The sequence below is a fragment of the Cygnus atratus genome, chromosome 5, assembly GCF_013377495.2.
Source record: "Cygnus atratus isolate AKBS03 ecotype Queensland, Australia chromosome 5, CAtr_DNAZoo_HiC_assembly, whole genome shotgun sequence".
Lineage (NCBI taxonomy): Eukaryota > Metazoa > Chordata > Aves > Anseriformes > Anatidae > Cygnus > Cygnus atratus.
In genome coordinates this window covers 44,407,944-44,433,581 of record NC_066366.1, presented here as the reverse complement: position 1 = coordinate 44,433,581, position 25,638 = coordinate 44,407,944, and the positions used below count along the sequence as shown (strand labels likewise).

The 25,638-nt window shown below is 37.7% G+C and overlaps 1 protein-coding gene across 3 annotated transcripts in view; it reads right to left on the bottom strand.

Annotated features, from left to right (window-relative positions):
• Positions 1–25,638, bottom strand: part of TSHR (thyroid stimulating hormone receptor) — a 60,970-nt gene that overhangs the window by 21,774 nt on the left and 13,558 nt on the right. The window contains exons 2-6 of one of the 3 annotated variants that reach the window (XM_035539349.1): positions 22,444–22,515; positions 15,966–16,040; positions 7,737–7,811; positions 6,407–6,481; positions 722–799 (exon numbers count right to left, since the gene is read on the bottom strand). In XM_035539349.1, coding sequence (XP_035395242.1) covers positions 722–799; positions 6,407–6,481; positions 7,737–7,811; positions 15,966–16,040; positions 22,444–22,515 — 375 coding nt within the window. The remainder of the gene's footprint in view (positions 1–721; positions 800–6,406; positions 6,482–7,736; positions 7,812–15,965; positions 16,041–22,443; positions 22,516–25,638) is intronic. The other 2 variants (XM_035539350.1, XM_035539351.1) reach the window with 2 other exon arrangements.

The window sequence follows — 25,638 nt, the reverse complement described above, 5'->3', positions numbered from 1 at the left end:
GTTTGCCATAGCTTTCCCACTCCCAAGCTAAAAACAAGGAAACAGAATTCTGCAAGGACTGATTAAGGAAATAATACATACAATATAGGTACCGTTTTACTATAAGACCTGCCTGAATATTTCAAATTTCTTTAGAATTCATTCTTTTGCCTTTTAGTGCTGTCCTCCCTAGTTGAGATCCTAACTCATTACAGTCATTTTCTCTCCCCTCTCCTCAGTCCTTTTTTTGTGGCTCACACCGAGTATGACTTGCATAACTGAATTAGATATAATTCTTATATTATTATTCTTAAATATAATTCTGAACATTTTTTCTCTTAAATAGGACTTCTGGCACTTGCCACCCATTAGTTTTCATAGTATGTGCCACTTAGGTTGCAAAAAAGTTGAATACAATTTTAACCATGCTGTAGCTTTAGAGAAGGAAAACTACAAGTTTTTGCCTTTGATTTTCTCCAGTATAACCATTTCTTGCTATTGTCATACGAAAGCAAGAATGCTTTAGTAAGCTAGTTTAAAGAAAAGCAGCTTGATTCAAATTACTGTCACGGTAGAGTATTTATGCAAACTAGATTATGGATACTACGTATGATGCTTCTCTGTTACTACTGTTCTCTGTGACTACTTAGAGAGCAGAACCAAATTATTTTTTTAACATTACCATATGCTTGAGAGACCAAGACAAAATAATTGCCTTGTGTCTTAAACTGGAAGGACTTACAGGGTTAGAGATTCATTACAGAGCCCATGGAAAGCATTTGCAGGCACTGAAGTCATGAAAGGATTATCTGCAATTTCACTGGAAAAGGAGACAAAACATCACAGTCAAACATCTGCCTAATAGAGCTTCTCCAGAACAGTCTTATTATTAATTCTTCTCTCCCTTGATAATAAATAAAAGTGTAGAATAATTGTTTAGTTACACCTATGGCCAGAAGTGACAAGTGGGATGATTAAGAATCAAGCACGTTCCAGTAGTCAGGAAGTGAGCTTGTGAAGTAGATGGGTTTTAAAGTCCTAGTGAGGTGTGCCAGCCTGTGTGATTCCCATGGTTAACAGCACAGACAGATCCACTTTCCCAAAAGCCAAAGAATTAGCAAAGTAAATAATGCTGCAATGTCAATTGTGTCAACCCAAATGACTTTAGAGTTGAGATCCTGCTGTTTAGCCATGCTCGGCTAAGCCATCAGATAATACGTTGTTCAGGACAGGCATTTCACTTTACAGAACTGCATCTAACACAAGTGAAATACAAATTTACTGTGTGATCTAACCTAATGAATTTTCTCAACTCTTGTCCAAATGAGTGTTTCACCACCTGTCATTTCTTAAATACTTAATTCCCACTCTTAAGAAATACTTAAGAAATACTTTAATAAAGAAATAACCTTAATAAAAGAAATACTTCAGAAAATTGTATCCTCAGAGCAAAACTTTGTTGTGATAAAGAGACAAAGAAAAAACAAAACCTATGACTAAAATGGAGAGGAGGAAAAAGCTGGCAGAAACAAAAGTGTCTGATTGTCCCTTTTCTGCTTTTTCCTGAATCGCATTACAGTATGGAAAATGAAATATTCTGCACATTTTTATTTTTGTCAGATGACATTCTTGTGGATGAGACATGATCTATTAAGGCCAGATTATAATGTACATCAGCTGAGAAGTCCTAACAATAGTTCATGTGATGAGAACAATTTTGTTCCTTTCCTGTGCACATTATATGTTAACACTGAATTGTACTACAACCATCTTCATTCCATGTAGTTTTCACCAGTAGCTGTTTTCCATCACAAATTATTCTGGTTTGGCATTTTTCAGATTGCTTTATTTTTCTAAACAAGTGTTTACTTTTAAGTTGCTTATAGGCCACTGTTGTGGTTTAACCTGGCAGGCAGCTAAGCACTACACAGCTGTTTGCTCATTCCCTTGCAGTGGGATGGGGGAGAGAATCAAAACAGGTAAAATGCAAGATGTCATTGTTGAGATAAGGATGGTTTAATAAGAAAAAGAAAAAAAAGAAAAAAGAAAAGGAAAAAAAAGAAAAAAAGAAAAAGAGAAAAAAAAAGAAAAAAGAAAAAAAGACAAAGAAAGCGATGCACAACACAATTGCTCACTACCAGCCAATTAATCACCCAGCCGGTCCCTGAGCAATGGCAGCCCCCTGCCCTGGCCAACTCCCCCCATATTACTGTTCAGCACAATGCCATGTGGTATGGGACTTCCCTTTGGTCAGTCTGGGCCAGCTGTACCAGCTGTGTCCCCTCCCAGCTTCTGGGACACCCCCAGCCTCCTCGCTGGCAGGGCAGTGTGAGAAGCAGAAATGTCCTTGGCTATGCAAGCACTGGTCAGCAGTAACTAAAACATCAGTGTGTTATCAACATTATTTCCATCCTAAATCCAAAACATAGCACTATACTGGCTACTAGGAAGAAAATTACCCCAGCTGAAACCAGGACAACCACAAAGGTGAATACTGATATAACAAATGCATTTTCCCCAGCTATACCTTATGTATCACTTCGAAACCTACTATTCTTCAGGAGTAGGTTCTTTTTCTTGATGATAGAAGTGAAAAGATTATTTTTCATTGAAGCATTCACCTGCAATTTCAAGATAGGCATTTCTAAACAGTGATGATACCCAGTTCTGCTTTCACTTAGTGTAAGAGTCATTCCAAGAAATAATAATCTCAATCTTGGCTAAAAGCATCTGCAATCAGTAACTTCAGTTAAACCCTGCTGTCACTGGGAGGGCTGAGCTCTTCTAAGTTGCACTGTTGGGACACTTCTGTCGGTGTCCATGAGGCCAAATTACTCAGCTGGAAGCACAGACACAGTGGCTGTATGAACTTTTACTTCTGTTTGATATAGCCTGTTTACTTCTTGTTTCTCTCTATATAGTAAGGATAGAGTTTAATTCACAATACAATAATGCTTAAGCTGAAGCCCATTTGATATTTGAGGATCTCCCTAGTAGCTCTTCAGATTAAATATATCTCACTCAGAGCTCTAGCTAACTCAGATTTCCGTCCTAGAGGCCTACAGCTAAGGCAAACGTAGCAGCTTCAGATTATGGAGCAGGAGGTAGCACAAGGTTTACCTCTAGTCTCAGAAATCCTTGGGAAGTAAAATCTTGCTTACTGCAGGTCTAGACTCTTCAGCAAAACAGCCAGCATTTCCAGTTCTGAGGGTTACCTTGCCAATGGCAGACCATGAATACAGCAGGGACAACAAACATTCACAGAATCATGGAATGGTTGAGGTTGGCAGGGACCTCTGGAGGTATCTGGTCCAACCCTTCCCCTGCTCAAGCAGGGACACCTAAAACAGGTTGCCCAGGACCATGTCCAGGTGGCTTCTGAAGAGCTCCAAGCAGGGAGACTCCACAGCCTCTCTGGGCAACCTGTGTCAGTACTTAGCCACCTGCATAGCAATAGTGTTTTCTGTTGATCAGTCGGAACCTCTTGTGTTCCAGTTTGTGCCTGCTGCCTCTTGCGCTGGCACTGGGCACCTCTAGAAAGAGCCTGGATCAGTCTTCCTTGCACCCTCCCTTCAGGTACTTATAGACGTTGATAAGATACACCCTGAGCCTTCTCTTCTTCGGGCTGAACAGTCCCAGTTCTCTCAGCCTTTCCTCGTAAGAGAAATGCTTCAGACCCTTCATCACCTTGGTGGCCCTACATTGGGCTCTTTCCAACTTGACTAGGAACACCACTTAGCAGCATTGAAACAACACCTGAGGTATTCCACCAATCAGGTCTCTGCAAGTTACCTTCTAGAATAATACTTCTGATTTTTAATAGCTTCTTACTTAGTCCATCTAGCTGTCAAGCCTCTTCTGTCTGAATGCTGCTACCATATACAGACTGCAACACCTAAGTAGTGACTGAGATACTTTTACCAGCCTGCAAGTCTTCATCTGAGCTGCTCTTCCTCCTTGGCTTGATTGCAACCCTGAATTTGGGCTCAAATTGCAGGTTAGGGCACAGAGAAAGAAATAGGGTTTACTTTCTAAATGGAAAGGAACGCCTGTTCTTTTAGGAGCAGTACTCTTTGTTTCTGAAATACCTTTAAGGATTACAGTGGGAGATACACCACCCCTGCCATGTTTGCACTCCCTTTTTCCAAGAAGCCATTCTGCAATTTGCTTCAAGCCATCAGGGAAGAGGAAGGAAGGGGGTGAAAGGTGGGCAGAAAAAGAGGTCTTTAATTCAGCTAAAGTAAATGTTTTTTAAGGTGTTTTAGTGTGATGTAGGAGTGCTTTATGTGAGCAAACCAAGTAAATTGGCGAAGCTTGCTAATAGGACAATTCTTTCCAGCTGAGGACTGCAGACAATTAGAGAGGGCTCCACCTAGGAAGTCTTGCTTAAAAATAGTTAATTATCACTCCTGCTGTTTTGCTTGTTCAGTGGGATAACAGAGTTGTGCTTGAAATATGACTGTACAGGTAAGGTTAGGCAAGAGCATTTAGGCAAGGCATCTATTCATATAGGCTTATACTATGACTCTAAAAGAAGACCTGTACCTTGTTCAACTACTGTGAAACCAGGTGAGTGATAGAAAGGAGGTAGGCATCCTTTCTTAAGGGTGTCTTCTCACAGTGAAGCCCAATAGTTTCCAGGAAAGATGTGGCTCTTTGTTCACAGGAGGCTTCTGGGTGAAAGGCTTTTCTGCCTTAGCTGAATTGGTACTGGCAGGCTGCTGTCTGATGTTTTGGTAACAGAAAGAAGACTTGCTATCCATCACAGTATGGGCAGAATTATGAAAAGTAAGGGGAAGGGAAGTGACTGGAAGTAGTAGAGAAAGAAAGGAGTTCAGAATATCCAAGCTAGTGAAATGCGTTGGTGCTACCAGCATTACATCAATGTCTATGGACACAAGAGGCTATGCTGGAGGTTGCTGCATCCACCTGTGATGGATATCCATCTTCAATCCCCCTCAGTGTGCTATAGGCATATACACACAGGGCAAAAGTGATGGACCCTGAAGGAGCCTTGTGATGTTAGGGAAGGGAGAAGTGTGCTTGCTGCAGTTATGAAATAAGGATATTACAGTCAGGACTAATGGAGTCCATCAGCTGAGGATATGAATTTACATGTAGGATTGCTGTCATGCTAGAGGTACTGCTAGGTCTTCCCACAGAGCCCCAGGGCTCTCACTAGTGTTAGCAGCTCATTAACAATCAACCAGTCTGAGGCCTGGTAACGTATTTCCAGAAGCACTGAGATACAATAATTAAAATTCCGCAGTGCAAGTAGGTTCTTAGGATAAAGAGTGGCTGTGCCTGATGTTAGTTGCTACTGGTTTCCTACAGCACAGATCTTCCCCCCCCCCCCCAACTTATGGGTGTTTGCCTGTGACTATACTGGTGTAGTAAGAGCAGTGTGAATTCAGACAGCCTGTGGTGAACTCAGTCTCTCAAAGGAGGCTTGTGATGGGCTCAAGCTGAGGAAGCAGTGCAAATTAGCTAAGGCACAGCATGCTGTGCTGTGGCCTCCCAGGTTTTCCAAGGCTTTTTGGTATTTGCTGTAACACAGGCATTTAGGATGTTCAGAAGTACTCTTAGGGCTGCACGCATGGATGCACACGTGTGCCAGTCTGAGCTGACCTCATTGTCATGAAACCAAGGTGCTCCTGAGTTATGGACTTAGAAACTCTATTTCCAAGCTTTGGTAATTTGCTTTTTTAAACTCCTTTTCTGTTTTGGGGTTTTCTGTATTAAAACATGAATTGTATGAAGCAACATATTTGGAGTAAAATAAACCTTCATGAAAATGTGAAGGTTTCCTTAAAACTTTTCTTAACCTTTTCTGACCTTAAGGTTCAGGCCAACTCTGAGCTTTTTTAGAAATGTAACAATAAACAATTGCTTTAAAGATTTTCCAGTTCTCCTGCTCTTGAGCTGACTGTGCTCAAAAGAAAGAAGGCAGGTAGCCAGCTGGGGTTATGATTCAATAATGTGGGATATTAGTGGATGCTAGTATCCAAAAATGTGTACCACAAGCTCACCATGCCAGCACAAATTTGTTAGAAGGATGTTGACAGGCTGACTACATGCTAGCAGGCTGCATGTTAGACCAGGTCCCATGCTATTCTGATGTCAGGCTAATTCAGATATTGCATGGCCAGCGTAAAAACAAAATAAGAGCAAAACACCTATGGAAACTGCATATCATGTACTTTCTGTAACTTAAGAGAAATGAGATTGTGTCTCATCCAGGTCAAATTTTTAGTGCTAGGTGACCTGGCATTTCCCAGATTTGATACTAATGATCATTGAACTACAGCTTGAGGAAAAGTACTTTGACAGACTTATTTGGTATTTTTCTCTAAAATGTAAGCCTTTACTGTAGGTTTTCTTGGGATCTGAGGATGGCAGAATTCTAACGGTGAGGACACATACTTACAGTAAAAAGTTCACATCAGATGAGTAGATTTTGGTGAGGTCTGGAAATACTTTGAGTCCAGTATTAAAAATACCGCTGAAGCAGAGGAGAAAGAATTACATGTAGTGGATCACCAAATAAAGACATACAGTGTATTTAAATCATTCAACAGTGCAGGATCAGTATTTCTCTATTGTCAATCAATTCACATATAATCAACTGTCCAAAATACAAGGACGGAAGAAGTAAAAAAAAAAAAAATAATAATAATAAAAAAATCCGAATACTAAATTTATGGTAAATGATAGAATCTAAAAGATGGGAACACAGAATAAAAGATAAGTAGGTCTGCAGAGGGAAGGAGCCTGTGAAGTGAGTAGGGAGAAAAAAAAAATACAACTTTGCGCTCATTTGTGAGATTAAGGCTGCTTCAGACTATTGTCTGGGCCCCAAATCCTCTGTCTTTCATTGAGGCTCAGAGCTGTTGAAATACCTCTAAAAAGGAAAAAAATCTTGTCTTCCAAACAGTCTTCTGACATGAATACAGTTAATTCCCCTTACCTCTGAAATTCTGTGGGGTTCAGAAAATATAGTTCTCAAATTTTAAAACTACTTTGAAATTCAATAGTTTTGATTACATTCCCCCCCCCCCCTTTTTTTTTTTAATCACTTTCAGATATATAGCAAAAATCTGGAAAATCTTTCTTCCTTGCTGCTATCCCCACCACACACACGCAACCCTTTCCAGAGTCTTCTGAACATTACTAAAAATTACAGAAGATATTCTCTTTATCTTCTCTTTCCTGTGCAATAATTTTATAATTCTATGGTTTGGTTACTCTGCTGCTCTTCACTAGGATATAGAGAATCCCTCAAGACTCCTTTCTACCATAGGAGTCATATGAAATCAGGTATAGACTTATTTGGCACATGTAGCTGATGGATATTCTTTAAAATTCTATATAAATATCCAGCAAATAGAAAAGATGTATAATTTCTATTGTATCCCTCTTCCCACTATTCCCTAGACAAATGTAGTATGACAGCACTATCATTAGCAGAATACTAGCTGTGGAATTTTGTCAGGCAAAAATTTGTGTATTGAAGACATTTAATGGATCACAAGAATAGCGAAATTACTGATGAATTTGTGAACCTTTTCCTTTCTTGCAAAAGTAAAGTTCCAGCCCCTTATTATAGCTGGTGGTCTGTCATTAAAATAAGTATGGAAAAGCATTGCAACCATTGCCAAAATGAAATGCAAATAAACTGTTGTCGTGTAAAAAAAAAAAAAAAAAAAAGTTATCTGTAAGGCTTAAGTGCCAACTACTTGCAGATGCTAAGTACTTACAGATATTTCAACAGTGGGAGGTTCTTAAAGGCATCTGGATCTATGTAATCCAAGTTTCTAAGATTTCGAATTTCACTGTAAAGAAAGGGGAAACATTACTATATTGATAATTAATGATTAATCATTTCTTTCTTTATTGTAACAGAAAGCAGCAATGTTAAAATGAAAGTTAAAATGGGTGGCATGATGGTGTGGGTTTTGGGGGTGATGTTCTGGTCTTAGGTCAGTCCAAAAAGTGGGCATAGACACAGTGCAAACCAGTAGTATTTAAATTAGCATGCCTTAGCACTGTCAAGCAACCCAAAGCAGTGATTGGTCTCGACAACATCGGGTATCACGAAGCTGGATTTTAAGAATACCTCTGCCACTGGAATCATTTTTACATAATAAAATCTTTATAACCGAGTTATCTGAGAAATGAAAGTAGGAAAAGATAAGACAATAGATAAATCAGTATGTGGAGACAGGTACCAAGACTTCATCTTCTATGTATGCTGCTTTACTGAGAAAACAGTTCTCCATCTTCCAAGCCTTCATTTTCTACTGTGTTTACATTGTAGGGAGACAAGGGTTTAGCTTCTACTTGTATGTTAAACTGGTGTAGTTAATAGCTATACTACTACTACTATAGCACTGTATTCAAATGTTCTTCATGTCTGTTAATTTCTTTGAACGGTACTGTTTCTGTTATTAAGAGAAATCTTCAGTGTCAATCTCTTGCTTCTCTCAAATTATTTTATTAGTTATGTAGCAATCATACTCCCAACAGTGGAATTTGCTCCATAAACTTGAACTGACGTGTTTTTTCCATCACTGGCTACATTTGAAAAGTTGGAGTCAGGAGCTTCTTGGCTGCATATTCCTTTGTTGTGGACCAAATGTATTCCAGGGAAAGAGTTTTCAGATTAACATTCAGTCTGGAAATGCATAATACATTGGACTACCATAGAGTCATTGAGTTTTGGCTTTTTGCTATTTGTAGTACTCTGCAGTTGGGAGGAGGGTATTGAAAGTAAGAATTCAAAATCTGCAGATGGTACTAAAATTGGAAGCACAGAATAACGCAATGATATTCAAGCAGATTTTATTAAGTAACTAGGCCAAAAGAGAGCAAGTGCTGTTTAACAGAGCAAAATGAAATACTAGTTAACCTGTGAATACAAGATTTAAAATTGCCAGATGAGACATTTGGCACAGTAATAGGAGAAAAGCTTACAGACTGTTAGTGAGGAAATCAATATATACACTGAACAATGGGGAAAGGTTTATGCCCTTGCTGTTCCATTTCCTTGAATTGGTGATGCTGGGATTAGGGAAGAAGTGTACTTTGAAATATAATGTATTTTTATAATTGCATTTCATGCTGGATGTTGTATTATAGAGGTTTCTTATAGTCTGAAAGGACGAAAAGGGCCCGTTGTGGGCACTTTAGACAAACAGTTGCCTAGAAGTCTCTTCTCAAAATGGATGAGAAAGTGGGTTAGAGAGGTATAAAAAGGGAAAAGGTGATTTGACTCAAGTGAATGTTAAGCTTACAAAAAAATCAGGAGAAAAATTCATGTTTCTCTGCTTCTTGTCCAGTCAAATGTGTTTCTTGAACTTGGCTGGCTGAATATGTGGCCTCTCATTTCATATGCATGAAAAAGAGAAAGATCTTCAAATTTAGTTCTATTCATGAAACTGTCCTTGTTTTGCATACTCAAACATCATTAATATCACAATACTGGAAAGAATCTTCTCTAAAATCTATCTCAGATATAAAGGATATCTGTAGCTCCATCAGTATTGCAGCCTATGAAGTAATTCTGAAAGGATGAAAGATATTAAATAGTTCTGATCACATCAGTTAACAGGATAGTGATAACACAAGATAGATTTCATAATTTATTCTGTGTGAATCAGTCATGAATAGTATACATTCAAAGTTGCCTAAATGCTATATGATAGCAATTTTCAAATTGTAATCAAAAGACTCTTGTGGTTTAAGGATTACTTCTAAAGGTTCCAAAAATTAAGAAAAGATTGTTGAGTATCGGTAGATTCATTAGACAGGATTTGCACTTCTATCAGTAATCTTTTCTGAATCAGTGAATTGAAAAGATTGAAACACACGGATTTAGAAACTTAAGGTTCCTTTTAAAAGTAGCTCTGAAAAAAATATTAGTAGTTTTAGCTGCCTAAAACGCAGATACAGCCAAAGTATATACTTAAAAATGTCTGGTAGGCTAATTCCCTGGTATATAAGTGCCTATGAGAGCTGACTTTAGGCGACTTTTGAAATGGAACTTTGATACACAATATAAATACAATTTAATCTTAGCATACAGGGCTTAAATTCTGTGCCCAGCAGCAATGTAACAATTCTGAGTATTTCTGGGAGCAAAGTGCTTAAAGATATAAAAAAAACTAAGATATTTAATAGGTATCCTTGCTGAGCATTTATGCAGAGAGGTGAAAGGTGTCCCGAACAAATCTTTCACTTCACAATCCTAACTAAAATTACTTAGAAATGCTAATAAGAAAGAAGGCTGATGCTATCTACCCTTAAGATAAAAGAATTATTTGTGGAACACTTATAAAATTACTGAAAGTTACAATACAAAATATTCAGCTTCTGTTTTACTTTTTAAAAGTATGTGAAACCATGTAGACTTGGCTTATGTGTGATTTAAAGACAAAGTTTTAAACTTCACTTCTGGCCCTCAGACTAGTAATTAAAAATGTGCTAGGTTCACAATCAAACCAAAATCTTATTGTCCATGAATTGCACTTAAGTTTTGCTTTTTAAAGAAATTACTTTAAAAACCTTTAAGTGTTAGGAACAGATGTGCAAAGAAAATTACTTGGTGGCATACTTAAGGTCCTGTGATAATACTTACAAATACCTATAAATAACATACTTATGCTCATGAACAGACACAAGTATTTAGTTCCAAATCAAAACTAATCTAAAACTGAAACTATTAATCACTATTTGAATATTAGTCTGATGAATTACTTGGTTTAATGAGCTGCAAGTTTGCAAAATAAATCCCAGAAAGATTAATAAGGTACTTCACATCTTGCATGAATTTAAAAAAGCAAAAACATTCACATATTTATGTGGCTTCTAAAATTCATTTACCAGACGTATCTTTCAAACTTGCTTTGCAATATTGATGTACCCCAGAGTTTGCTCAAGACCAGAGCTCAGATATTGCAAATCAGAGCAAGGTCTCAATATAATGCTACTGTGCTGAAACATGTATGAATAATAAGGATATCTAGGTCAGCAGTTCTGAAATGTTTTAAATCATCTGTTTTCTTTTTCTTGTAATAACTAGACCCCTCTCCACTTAGATTTACTTTGTCTATAGCTTCCCTGGCCTCTTTGACTTGTACATAGACTTCCACATTTCCCTCTCCCTGTGCAGCCTAGCTGCCGTCCCCCCAAATGCAGCTATCTGTGGCATTCCACCTGCACACACCTGTCAAGCTTTCACATCGCTAGCTCCAAAAAATTGCCTCAGCCTGTCTATTCCCCACCTCCAGACATAAGCTTTTAAGAAGATTTTTCTACACGGCACTAGTTTCAGTGCCCTGAAATTTGCTGCAGGTTTACAGCAGTCCCCTTCATTCAGATTCATATTAGGGCCAGTTCTTCCCTCTTCAGCCTTCCTCTCCAGTTGTCTCTGACCCTTTGATAAAATCATCTCTCTTTTCTGCAGCCCAATATCCCATGACCTGGCTCCCTGAGCTGGCTGCAAGAAGTGCAGTGTTAGCCTGGGGGAGCTGCCCCAGCGCTTGCCCAGTGCAGAGATGGAGAGCAGTCCATGCAAGTTCTCTAAATGACGCTGCATATACAAGGGCAAGCCACTTGAACCACAACCTTTGGCGCTACTCCCATATGCTCAAAGGGCTTTTCATGTGGTTGCTCAAGAGGAGAGAGCATTTGAAGTAGGGAGGAGTTGGGGAGAAGTGAGGGAGAGATGAGGAGAGTGAGCAGAGACACAGGGAAGGGGAAAAGAAAGAGTTTTTCTGGAGTTCCTTATTTGCAAATGTTTTCCTGAGAAAAAAGGCCTAGCTCGAAAAGCTCTCAAGTCTGATGCTACCAAGCTGCAGCACACTAGTAAGATATCTACACACAGACATTGCTAAACTGACACTTTCACATTTGTATCTACAATACAGTTTTGTCACTGTATGGGAAAGACAGTCCTGAATTTGTAAACATGTTAAATTTGTCTCGCAGACATACTTAGAAACAATAATGACAAAAATAAGGAATAAGAAAATACTGTTAGACCAACTTAACATCACTGGGGAAAAATTAATACAAAGTCTTGGCCCTGATTTTAATCTTAAAAGAGTGGGAATTTTGCAATTAATTACAACTGAAATGAGATCCATCTCATTAAAACACAGCAGTTGATCAGTACCTCATTTTGCAGAAGTTACTCAGCACTCAAATGGATTAGGTTCATATAAATATAATATATGCTCAGAGATTGCTCATAGGGGAAGACGGACTAGCTGCATACATGCGGCTAAGGTCTGGAGGGAACAGAAAGTCAAGATGGAGGCACAGAAGCAGAACGGAACAAGGACCAGGAAAATGGAGTGCTGAAGATCAAAAGTGAAGCACACTAGCAGGCTTGGCATGAAGTGGTGACGAACACAGGGTGCCTATTCACATGACACTTGACTCAAGCCGAGCAATTAGTTCTTCCTTTCCATAAACACTAAATTTTCTCATAAGAAGTTCTGTAGAAAAATAAATGTTTTAAAAATTAAACTGTGTATATAAGTTTAAATTAGGGTAAAAAGATTATTTACATAAAACCGTACTCTAGGAAAAGTCCATGAAAAAATGAACCTATGAAAGCTAACCTCTGTGAAATGACTTCTTTTCAAAACTGTTAGAGTAACTTCAACTTCCTTTAACATATCCTATGCTACTCTTTATCCAGTATTATTTTAGCAATAATTCTTTGAAAATTACTATGTAAGTAGAGAACATTAAACAAATGCATAGCATAACATATACATTTATCCCTGAATAATCTTGTTATTTGGAAAGTAAATCAAACCCAACAATAAGTGTTAACAAATCAGAGGAGTTATGGAAGCAATTCAGAAAAACAGTCAAATTTATAAATAGCTTTCTTTTCCAGTTTATATGCAACTGCCTAATTTGCCAGATGTTTGTGTATTCTCTGATTAAATAATGTGTATGCTTTACCTCCAAACAGATTTTAAAAGTGTATAAATGCTTTTGAGTAGTACAGTTAGCCCTTCTTCATGGCCTAGCTGCAGAGGTTGGGGTTTTGCCTTTGCGAGTAAGCTTCTGGTTCTGGTGTCTTGTCTTGAGAAGTATTTATGGTTCTTTGATAATTATATGCATATAGTTTGTCTATGTACATTTTCTTTTTTTGGTAGTGCCTTGTGAGAAATATAGGGGGTCTTACATTACCCTCTATAACAAATGAGGAAAACTCCTCCCCACCATGCCTTCCCCAGAGCCGGTACCACAGGTGCAGAAGGTGTAGGTGCCATTGAGCTCCACTGACTCCTACACAGGCTGCAGCATCACAGACAGCATGTGCAGGCCATGGATCTGACATGGGTGTGATAATGTGGTGGCTTCAAACCTTGTTGTTGTGCTCTCACCTGGCTTCTGGGAAAGAAGGCCCGTAGAGTGGGTGTGGATGTAGTGCCTTACAGCCAGCCAGCTGGGTGCTCTGTGCTGAAGCATTCTGTAGAACAATGGATGGTTTCTAGAGGAGCCTTCATCTGCCAGAGGAGGCACTGAAAACACTATAGCTCCATCTACCACTCCTTTAAAGTAGCCACATTTTAAGATGCACATTTTTATGGAAGTGTCCTTTATATGCAAAAGCTTACATTACCCTTTGGAAGAGATCCTTTTTGTGTTATGAATTAACATCCTGAGGTAGACATTTCTAATCCATTATTCACTTTGAATCGAATACATAAATAATAGTAGCTATCTAACCAGTTAGTTCCTTTTTTCCTCAAGCCATCCTTAAGAAAACTTTATATTCATATAATTTAAATATGATACAACCCTGGGTATTGCATGGAAGAACTCTTCAACGAAATGAGATGGCCCAAGAGTATTTTATTGTCTTTAATTTCTCATAAGGTGAACCACAAGGTGTGTAGTGCCAAATACTTTATTACTTATAAAATGGGATGCCAGTAAGTGTTTCATTAAATGTTCTTTTTTGTTGAACAAGAAATCCTAAAGACACAACAACTGTGAAACAGGAAGGGAGAATATGAGTAACATGGGCCTGGAAAAACCATCTACAGAAGAAGAGACTGGCTAAATTCAAACCAAAGACAAGTACTGTTATAACACCAAAGCTTTCTGTGACACCAGTTCAGGAATATTAAAGGAACATGTTATTGGACTAAACTAAGTCTCAGGATCCTGGACTCTACTCCTAACTTAATCTGCCAGGGATTTGTAGGGTAGGCACTTCCATTTTCCAGCATTAGTTGCTCTTTATTTACAGTAAGAGTAATTATATTATCTCCTTTATTTTTATTAAACCTTCTGTTTCATACTGTATAAATTAAAAGGAAAAGAAGTATAGAAAATAGAGCAGTGTTGAGAGATCACCTAGTTCAATCTTTTTCTCTGAGTGAAGGTTAAATAGACCTATGGAGTTTCTGATTACAGACTTAAAGGCCTCCAGTGACAAAAACAAATTCCCTAGGAAAGTAATTGTATTTATTTATGCCAACCATAAGAAAGCTTTTCCTAGATTGCCCCTTAATCTAATTTTATTATTAGTTTTGCTTTGTCAGTTGTGAAAAACGGATAGTAGTTTCATCCCTTGCAGCAACCTTTTATATGCTTAAAAGATGTATCTGCCTCTGCCATATTTTAGTTTTGGACAAGAAACTCTTTCAGATAAAGTTTTCTGGACCCTTAATGACTGGCATTGCTCTCCCGTGGAGTCTCTGCACACGAAAATCTCTAAAATGTGCCAAATTGCAGCTTATCTGAGCTTTTTGATACTGACACACTTTGCATTGCCCTCATTTGGATCAGAAAACCAGGTGCAGGATGGATCCTGTGAAGCCCTATTCAGTAAATTAACTTCTCATTTTGACAGGTAATGCTGAACGACAAGAATTTTCTGGGTGCAGGTATCCTGCTACTTTTTATATCTGCCCCAGTACTATTTCAGTTAGGCCTTGTTCTGCAAGCCTTTTTATAGTGTAGAGTCATACAATATAGTGCCAAAAGCCATGGTACTGTAATTTTGACACCTTCTTCCTGTTGCAGAAGGAAATTAGATAGCCTGATCTGATTTGTTCTTAAATCCATGTAGCTGTAATTTCATTTTATAGTATTCTTTGTGTTTACACATAATTAGTTTGATTACTGGTTCCAGATTTTTTTTCAGGAATTGAAGTTAATCTGCTTTCATCACAGCTTCTTTTAAAAGACAGACCCAGTTTTTTTCTTTTCTGGTATCTCACTCATCCTCTGCAAGTTCTCAAAGATAGCTGACTTTGTTTCATACAGGACTTTAAACATCCTAATGTTAGGTTCGTTTGACACAATCTGAAAATAATAAGTAAGAATAAGGAAAGAAGAGGTTAAAGAACATTAAGTTGGTATCTCTTCCCTTTGTCCTTGATATTAGTTGCCCTTATGGTAGATTTTTTTTGGTGAGGACTGATAAGAACAAAAAGTATAAAAACTTGTCAGAAACTTTTACCCATAACATTCCCCATTCCATTTAATAAACAGACAAATACTCTGTTATATTGCTAGTGCACTTCCAGAATGATTACTTGTTACTCTTCATGTCTCTTGCTAGTGCCATTTTGCTCTGTGCTACGGCCTGCCTTCTTATGCTTATGTTACTGTTTTACACTTATGTTTAGTAACTTGACAGAATCAATTCTTATCTGCCAGTTTAAATAAACTTGCCATCAAGCCAGAGCTCGCAGTGCAGTCCCACGTATTTTTCACTAAATTTCTTACACTTCGGAGGATATGGAAAAGCAAGGGAACTAAAGAAAGCACAAGGGAAAAAACAGGCCGACTCCACAATATGGAGAAAGAAAATGAGAAAAGGAATATTTAGCTACAGAGGAGAAGAGAATGACAACTCATAAATCAACATGTATGTTACTCCACACACCTTCAAATTTATTTGAACCACTGCATTCATTTATTTACGTTTAATTAATTGCAGTACTTACATATGAGTGACTTTACTTAAACTGTTGAAGGAATGAGCCTCCAGACTCTGAAGGGTTTCATCTATGGAGATGTAGCTAAACACCAGCAAACAGAAAAAGAAACAAGTCACTGATCTTGGCAAGCAATGGCTAGTGCCCAACAAGCCACTTTATTTTTCCTCTCTCTTCTCATCCACCTCATGGGAGGTGGCACTGATGTTGTCTGACAGAGGAACCTTTAACAGGACTTTGATTTGAGCTGATGTTCTAGATGTATACTATACTACCATTAAAAAACAAAACAGCAATGTGATAGGCACTAAATGTTCAGATTTCACATTTTAGAATCATATTTTTTCCCTTTTCCCACTTGGTATTCACCTTGGTGTTCTCTAAGGAACCAAGATCACCTTAGTGTTGTCTAAGGAGACCTAGTTCTCAGGTAAATTGGCGTATTTTTCTACATCCATGAATAAAAAAAGGAAAGACAAAGATGGTCCTTGGGCCATCACTGCAACAGTTGTCACAATTTCTCTGTCATCAGGGCAAATGATTTACTAATTGCTGAGGAAAAAAATATGCTGTAACATGAATTTAGAAAGAAGCTCTAGCCATGCAGTGAATGTCATAAAGGGTATAAAGTGTAATGTGGCTCCAAAACAAGCTTAAGAAATATTAATTTACAAAACAGTTTAGACTGAGTAGCAATTATACTGCTGGTGATCTACTGAATGTGGTGAGAAAATAGCCTTTCAGAGTTTCTCCATCACCACTAGGAATATGGTAATACTGGAACTACTCTGTTAAAGGCTTTGAAGTGTGAATAAAGCTGCAATACAACTAACAAGTGCAAATTTTCAGAGTAACATCGGCATTACTACTCAGATTATGCAATTCAAAATCTCTTAAAATTTTAAAAATGTTTTAAAATTGATCAGTACTGGAATAGCATTTAAATGATGTATTCTTGTATTTTATTTACTTTTCTAATCACATTTCATATATTTCTAATCTATAGATCCTTAAAAATAATTGGAATTCCTTGCATATTCATTATATTTTTTATATTAAAATATTTAACTGCTATCTTTACTTAATTTGCTACTTAACTAAAAGAAAGTAAAAAGAAAATAAATTACTTAAGTTTTTAAAAATGTGACAATATTTTTCTCAAATTGAATGTCACATGATCATGTGTGTACAAAAGTAATGTTAAAAGATTAAAAAAAAAATCCTGGTTCCAACTGAAGTTACTGACTCAGTTTTTAATATTTTGCATGTTTACACATCCCCTGAGCAACTTTGCCATTATTTTCAATATTAAATTTAAATTAAATTGACCAGAAGAGACTTAGAAGTTAATTTTAAATGTCAAAATTGAATAAAATATAATAATAGAGTATTATATGCCTTTCCTCCTCTTTAGTAGGCCTGCAAAGACCCAGAGTCAGATCTTAACTATCTAACTGGAATTTTGCATTTATTCTAAATGGGTTGTGTTGTGTTTTGTAAACAAAACAAAGCAAAAAATCTAACAATGTTAAATATAAATATATAAATATAAATATATAAATATAAATATGATCTTTTAACTCAGGAGGGCTTTTAAATGCAAGACAGATTTGACAGAATGCAAGACAGAATGGATCAGATTTTTATTCTTTTGTTGAACTTTTGTGAAAGTTGAAATTTAACTTCTTTCAATGTATATTTCAAAAATACTTGAAATGTTTTAAAAAATTGGAAGCAATACTTTGTGAGCAGTTTATTAGTCATCTGCTGGTTGTTAGAGAATACCACTCACTGTTTCAAGGGAATTTATGTCCTGCCTATGCTGGAGCTAAAGACATATTACCTGAGCTGTTTTTAACTTTTCTAACATGAGATCTACTTTTTATTGCTTATTTTGGAGATGTAGTCAGCAACGTTTGAAAAGATATCAGAAGAGTTACTAGTAGAGATTTCATGACCAATGGATTCTCTTTCCATGGTAATGCTACTTTTAAAAAGCTACTCAGATCCTCTAAAAGGAAGGAAAAAAAAAAAAGAGGAATACAATAATGTATTTCCTGTCTGTATCTCTGTGATTATTGCAGAATTAGATGCTTATGTGAGATGCTTTAATTTTGTTTTCTTGTAAGCGGTAAATGTCTACTGCCCAAGAAATTGAAGTTCCAGTCTTAGCAGAAAAAATAATTATTCCATTTTAGCAGAGCCTACACTTTAACATACCAAAAGATAGGTGATATCAATGACAAACAATGATGACAAAAAGCTGCTCTATGTTGCAAACAGCTGTATATAAATCAGCTTGACAGAAAATGAAATGAAAACCAGAGAATGAGCAAACATCACCTCATGCCAAGCAGCTGGGGCTGGGAATTATACAGCACTTTTTATGTGCCCCATGGTCAGAACGGGTCAGTTCACCCCAGGCAGGTGAGTGCCTTTTTCTCACATATGAGAGGAGGCAGAAGAGCAGCAGGGGTGGTGGTGGTGTTTCTTCCTCCCCTCCCTCATGCCTGCAGCTGCAACTTCCCAGTGCTCTGCATATCACATTTTTACTGCACTGGCTGGCTTGGAGCTGGCTGAGTTACAGTTTTACATCTTACAGCTGTGGGATGAAAGTGGGAAGGAAATGGCTTATTTTCTTTGCGTGTTGACCTCCGCTCTCCTGTTTTGTAAGCAGGTATGGTATAATTGTGTATATTAATTAAATGACGTTATCAGTGATGACATGTGTAGTTTTATTTGTCTTAGTGTCACCTAGATCAACACTTGATAAACATGCACAAACATACAATCTCCTCTGAGAAAGAAATGTCAAACTGAAAAGCATTAATTGTACGTAAATATTTACTTCCAAGTATTCAGAGTGCTTCTGAACTAACCAGTGCCTTGGCTAATGAACACATAATACAACACATTTAAATGCAAGGAATAAAAATCCCAGCAATCAGAACCAGGTGGAGTTACACAGGAAAGAGAGGGAAAGTGTGCTGAAATTCCCAGTTTGAAGACATTTGGTAATTCAGCGCTGTCTCTCTGTACCAGCTGTGTTTAACTTGCAGGATTCCAAAATGCCTCTGACACCCATCATGAGTACAGTCACAACCTAAACACTACGTGCACAAGTTCTCTTTTGGCAAAAGTCTGTTTGCAGTTAAATAACTTTAATCACCATTGAGAAAAAGCCTGAGCGCACAGGATTTTAAACAAGCACGTGGCAGAAGCCACAACGGCCTCTTCCTGCCCTCACTGTTCTTCTTTCTCCGTCTCTCCACCTTCCTTTGTTTTTCTCCAGCCTCAGCGCTCCCTGTCCTGTGCTGCGTTGCTGCCTGCCACTTGCTCCAGCTCCCATCTGGTCCTGCTGGAGGGCAGCTCGAAGATGTGTGGGGTGCCTCAGGGAGCATAGGGGCTGGCACTGGGGAGCAGGGGAGGTGCTGTGCAGTGTGGGAGCAGTGTGTATGGGGTGTGAAAAGGCACTGGAGATTTGGAAAGATAAAGGCATTGCATGGAGAATCACAGTGCACAGAAGAAATGTTATGCTCTGTGTGGGGCTACTGGCAAAGGGAGCTGTGCAGTGCAGGGCTGCTGCCTTGTTTAGAGAAGCTGTGGAGAAAACTGCTTGGGGAGCTATGCAGCAGGTGTCTGTAAGATACTCACAAATGTAACCCCCAAGTATCATCCATGTCCTCTTCAGCCCCTCTGAGCCCAGGAAAAGAGTTCTTTATCTTTGACCTTAAAAGTACTGTATGTTCCACCTGTCCTAAGTCAGAAGGGGATGGAAATACCAGGCAAAGCCTTTCTACCAAGATTTTTCAACTTTAAGATGAAAAAAAAGAAATTTCTATTGCAGCTGAATACCTTATAAAACATTTTTTTCAGTGTTGTTATTGTCAGAATGAAGCATATGTACCTGAGTGCACTGATGCATTCCTGATAGGAATTAGCTTTGCACTTGAGCATTTCATTGAAATGCTTTTGTTTTTCATTCCTACGGTAAAGGGAAACAATCTCTACTTCTAGCTATCAAGAGTACATAGACACATCAATTTAAGAGAATAGTAGCTTTAAAATTCTTGTTTAAACAAGGTTCATAAAGAGGCCAACTAAATTTTTTATTCAGCTCAGAGAAAAAAAAAGTTTATTTGTGGAAACTGTATGGTAGAAACCATATAGCAAAACACAGTATATTTGGAACAGTAAACATGGTCTATATCATCTTATTGAAACTTCAGAACATTTTCTCGATGAGTTTACAAAGCAAGGAATGATCTGGTAATTTTCATTATTAATGGCAATTATGGGCTGGGAGAGCCAAATGAGGTGTGAGGTATATTAGAGGCCAAGAAAAACACACACAAGAATTGTAGTTAAACATAGGTACTAATTCCTTAACCCAAATTTTTTAACAAGAAGGTGAGAGTTCATGATTTGTAGTAGTAGTCATGCTATAAAAAAAATCCAGAAGGACATTGACGTTACTGAAATTTAAATCTATATCTATTCTTCACAGGCTTTTACAAATTAACAACAGAAAATGTTGTAATCCAGAAATAATTCCACAGCAGAAGCCCAGCACTGATGCCTTCTAGAGGAGCATCTTTGTTTTTCTGTTCCTTCCTACCATGAAGCACCTGGCACCAAGCAGAAGACGAGAACAGGCACGTTCCATCTAACGGTAGGAGAGAGAATGTAACACTACCATGTCAGGCCATAATTTTAAGTAGGTTATTGCTATATCAACTGTATGCATGCTGTATGTATGCTATTTGTGTGTATGATTCTATGATAAGCTATTTTCCTACACATAAACGTGGAACAGGGGGAATCTAAAACTCTGTATTCAGTTAATACCTCTGAAGAATAATTCTGAAGAAGATACTGACATTAGTTTGCCCAGCTAGCCTTGAAATCACCAACCAAATAAACTGACATGGATGTCAACGGATTATTTTAAGGTGTGTAAAAAGCACCTATTATCTCATTCAAGCCCATAAGGACTTAGCAAATGTGACTTTCGTTTTCACTAAATTATCTGCTGGTTATCTGCTACCATATTACTACCAAACAGTATAGGCAAAAGGTTGTCATTGATTGGGCATCTTTAGAGAAGAGTTCAATTAATTCTCTAAATGAACACCTATACTTTTACAAATTCATAACTATTACAATTTGAGAATTTTGCAATCCAAAAGGCCTCTAAGCAATGGATTGTGTGTTATTCAAAGCCAAAGCAGAGATGACATCCTTTTACATTTAATAAAAGCATGTTTTGAACAAAGTTTATCACATTTACATATGATACTGCAAGTCATATGAGAAACATATCCCCAACAAAACCAAAACAATACACCATCTATCTGATAAAACTGAGACGGCGAATTAGGCTGCAGATATTCAAGAACAATTATTTTTAAGGATTTCAGAAAGTAATTACTTCAATACATTTGAGTAAAATTATAAAATGTAATTAGGCAAACCTCCAGGTCTCCCCATTTTCATAAATTCTTAATTATTAGTCCATCTCAGCCATTCAGTCAGTGCTGAGCTGGAGATGAGACTTGCAAGGAATGTCATGGACAACAAGAAGGTCTCATATTACTACATTAGTAATAAAAGGCTGAAATAAGAAAAATGTGGGCTTCTTGCTGGCAGTGGTGGTTTATTTAGTTAACATTGGACACAAATAATGTTGAGCACCAGGCTGGATAAAGCTCTGAGCAACACGGTTGGACCTCATAATTGGCCCAACTTTGAGCAGGTGGTTGGACAAGAGGCCTCTTCAGGTCCTTTCCAAATTACATGATTCTAGGGAGTGAACTGGGAGAGGGCAGAGAAGTTTCTGCATCAACTGGCCATACACAGGATTACGAGCAAGAATTAACAAACCTGGGACACCTTTGCCTCAAGACTGCTGATATCAATGAACGGGGCAGTGCAAAAGCAGGTACCAACTTGTAACAAAAGCTGATCTGAGGCAAGTGTGTAGAGGCTGTTGGCCTCCATTTATGGATTGTATCCATGCATGTTTACATATAAAGGAAGTAACACAACAGAAGTCCTTATTGCATCACAAAAATACTAATGTTTTTGTGAAAATTCATTCCTATTCTAGAAAAGCCATAGATTCTCCAATAGAATGAGTTAATAATCATGCTGGGAGCTAAAAAAAAAAAAAAAAAAAAAAAAATTAGTCTGGACCAGCAGTAGAATATGTAATTTGTTGTGAATGAAACCATTTCTCATATTTTTTGAATGAAAAAAAAAAAAAAAAGACTTATCTATCACATCTATTTCAATAAAGATAAGTTCTCATCCACTAATGCCTAGCACGCCTTGCTATGGCCAGTTCAGGTTATAAAAAACTGGATAATTACCTGCAGTTCTAAAATGTGAGTGGTGAGGTAGCAAATGTGCAAGAGTACTACATGAGGGGAAGAAACATGATTTTTAATAGAAGAGCTAATAGAATAATATCAGAAACAGAACTTACATCCTAGAGATGTTGGGGAGATTGGAAAAAGCTTCACTTGGAATTGTTCTTAGATGAGTCTCCATAAACCTCCTATAGAAATAAAAGTTTGGGTTAATATCCCCTGTTAAGCACATTTTAACATTAAAAAGTTGTACACAAATCAAGCTCTGCTCCAATATTTCTGTTTTTATCTTCCCTTTTCTCAGTGTTTCCACCTTCACGTTATTCCTGTTTCATGCATTGTGGTTTGCTTGGTGTCCTCTCTCAATCTAAATTAGAACCTTCTGCGTCACCTCACCCAGGAATTCAGCATTCAGTGGTAATGATGGACCTTCCAAAAACCCGGAGCATTACTAGCAAACGTATCTGTCCATTGAAGTAAATGAAATACTAAGAGTATAAGCATTCTTTTAACCATTTTAGGCTCTTCAGAGATGACCCATCCCTGCTTCCAAGCAGGAAATTCAGGTACACCAGCCGAAATTCAATTAGAGCAATTGGATGCTACCTCCATAAAATTCTCTATATGCTTTGTAGTAAATACACTGTTCTTCCATAAACATCTGATGTGGGGATGGCAGAGTACATTGCCATTTTTTAACAAGCCCAGTTAAAGCTGCACTTCAGGTGAGAATAGAAATATGTATCATACCCATCTGCAGAGGTTTCAGAAAGACAGACAATATTTAAGGGAGACACTTATCAACAGCCAGGTTCTTAACAGAATGAATTCCTAGCAGACTGACTGCTCAAAACAAAAAACAAACAAAAACAACAAAAAAAGGAGGAAATGCTTTAGAAAATGAGAATATAATGTCTGTTAGATTTAAAGTTACAACATGTCATTGCTGGATGAGGGCATTTTTGGTTTTCCAGTACACCTGGAAATACACTTACAAAATACATAGTCAATGAACAGTTTGAAGAGTAACAAAGAACAAATGATAAATGTTTCCCATAGCTGCTGTTTGAACAGTTCAGTAGAACATAAATGAACAAGCATTAATGTTTTCTGTTTTGTAACATGAAGTATCAGATTATAATAATTATATTTAATTTACACAGGTAAAATATTATTATTTTAAGATTTATCAAGTTTCTGGAACTTGTATGCAAGAAATAAAAATATCTGTAGTGATTTTTAAAACTTCCATCTTGAGTAAAAATACAAAGTAAGAAAACATACTCTTCTACCATCACAGGTGAAGGCTCTGCCTATTCCTAAGTATACATCCCCTACTCCATAGAGTTGTTACATGAACGAGTAGGAAGAACCTAAAGACAGGTTTATTTAACAGGGGGTTGATGTTTCTCCTGACTTCAGTGCACCCAGCTTCCACCAAGCCCACAACCAGAAGAACATCAGTTGGTCTATGGGTGTACTAGCCTATTCCCCTGCACCCATAGCACCTTGACACCCATACCACTCCCTCCTCTATTTCATAATGCTGCTTCCTCCTATTATCACAGTCCTGAACAAGATGTTTGTAAACAACAACTACAGCCTGCTGATCTTGCTGTTGTGATCCAACATCTGCCTGTATTTCGAGCACTTTTAGGAAGCTGAAAATGATGACTGAGAAATTTCTGGTTCCAAACAGATTTTAACAAGTCTTGAAGTAGAATAGAGTGGAGAAATGGGCTGACAGAAACCTCATACATTTCAGCAAGGGTAGCACAAGATCCTGCCCCTGGAGGAACAACCCCAGGCCCCAGTACAAACTCGAGGCCACCCAGCTGGAAAGCAGCATTGCAGAAAAGCACCTGGGGGCCCTGATGGACACCAAGATGAGCATGAGCCAGCAGTGTGCTCTTGCCATAAATAGGGCTAACAGTACCCTGGGCTGCATTAGGAAGGAGACCTAAAGCTTCTCCCTAAGACTGTTAGAACCCAGAAGTCAGGGAAAACATAGGTTAAGCCGCTTCCAGCTATCCAAGCTCACTTTTAACCTGTCTCATATCCCTCTGGTCTTCTGTTCACCTACAAAATGCTGGCTCATGACACCATAGTTGCCTCCCACCAGCAGTCGCACTTAACCTATAATTCCATGTTCCAGGAAAGCATGAATTTAAACACCATTGTAAATCTCCTCTTGACCTCCTGCTTTTATGTCAAACATTCAGCCCTCTCCATCTTTGCCACAGAATGAACTGAGTCAGACCCATCATGAGCTAAGAGAATTCATGTTAATCTTTTATTGACATACCTGAAATTTACATATCCCATCAGTAAACACGGAAATTCTGGATAATATATAAATCAATTGCTGTACTATGAAATGGCTCTGCATTTACAGCTTTCTAGATAAGGCTTCTAATATCTCAAGTACAGCACAATGAAGACCATTAGCTTTGAATACTATATTTAGATTGAACAGCTCACAAATTTATTTTATAGGTTGAAAGTGGTAGCAACATATTTCTTCCTGTTTATTTGCTAACGTTTAAAGATATACCAACATTCTGCAAATATAACGAGAAACCATAGGTGATGCAGAATGTATCATAAAGGAAATAGAGACAGTGAAGTAAAAAGACAATGAAGTATAAAGACAGAGAGAAATCTTAGGCAGAAGATCAAAAATGGCACATTTCATGACAAGAACTTAGTTGTGAGATGAAACAGTATTAGAGAAGATCAACAAAGATAAAAGACTCCAAGTTCATGCAATACACCTACTACATAAGCAATACACTAAGTAATAGCATATATAGCATATAGTGACAAAGTATTTGGTGTATGCTAGCTGTCATTCTTCAACTACTTGCTGTGTAAACAGATTGCTGACTGAGTTCAGAGTCAATGCTTATGCAGACCATGAAATAGAGTCAATGCAATAGGCCTGGAGCTAGGGGCAAACTTTTAGGCCAGCCTTTTTGTACAATCATCTGCAAAGCTCCAGTTCTTGCTGAAGAACCTGTGGACTGATACACCAAAGCTAGTTATAAGCAACTTAAAACTCAGCAAAAAAAACTAGAAGACAGGTCAGGGCTTCCAGACAGACAACCTGCCAGTTTCAGGTACCAACCTTAACATACAGTGTGAGCATATGATAAATAATTGGGAATTCATTATGTTAATTGTCTGTGATTCTTCCTGTCTTGCGTGTATTAGAAATTGTTTTTAAACCTGAATGTTCCAATTTGCAAATTGGCAAGTGAGTCCAGTATCTAGACACCCACAGGGTCTTCATTAAGAAAGTAAGTTTTTTC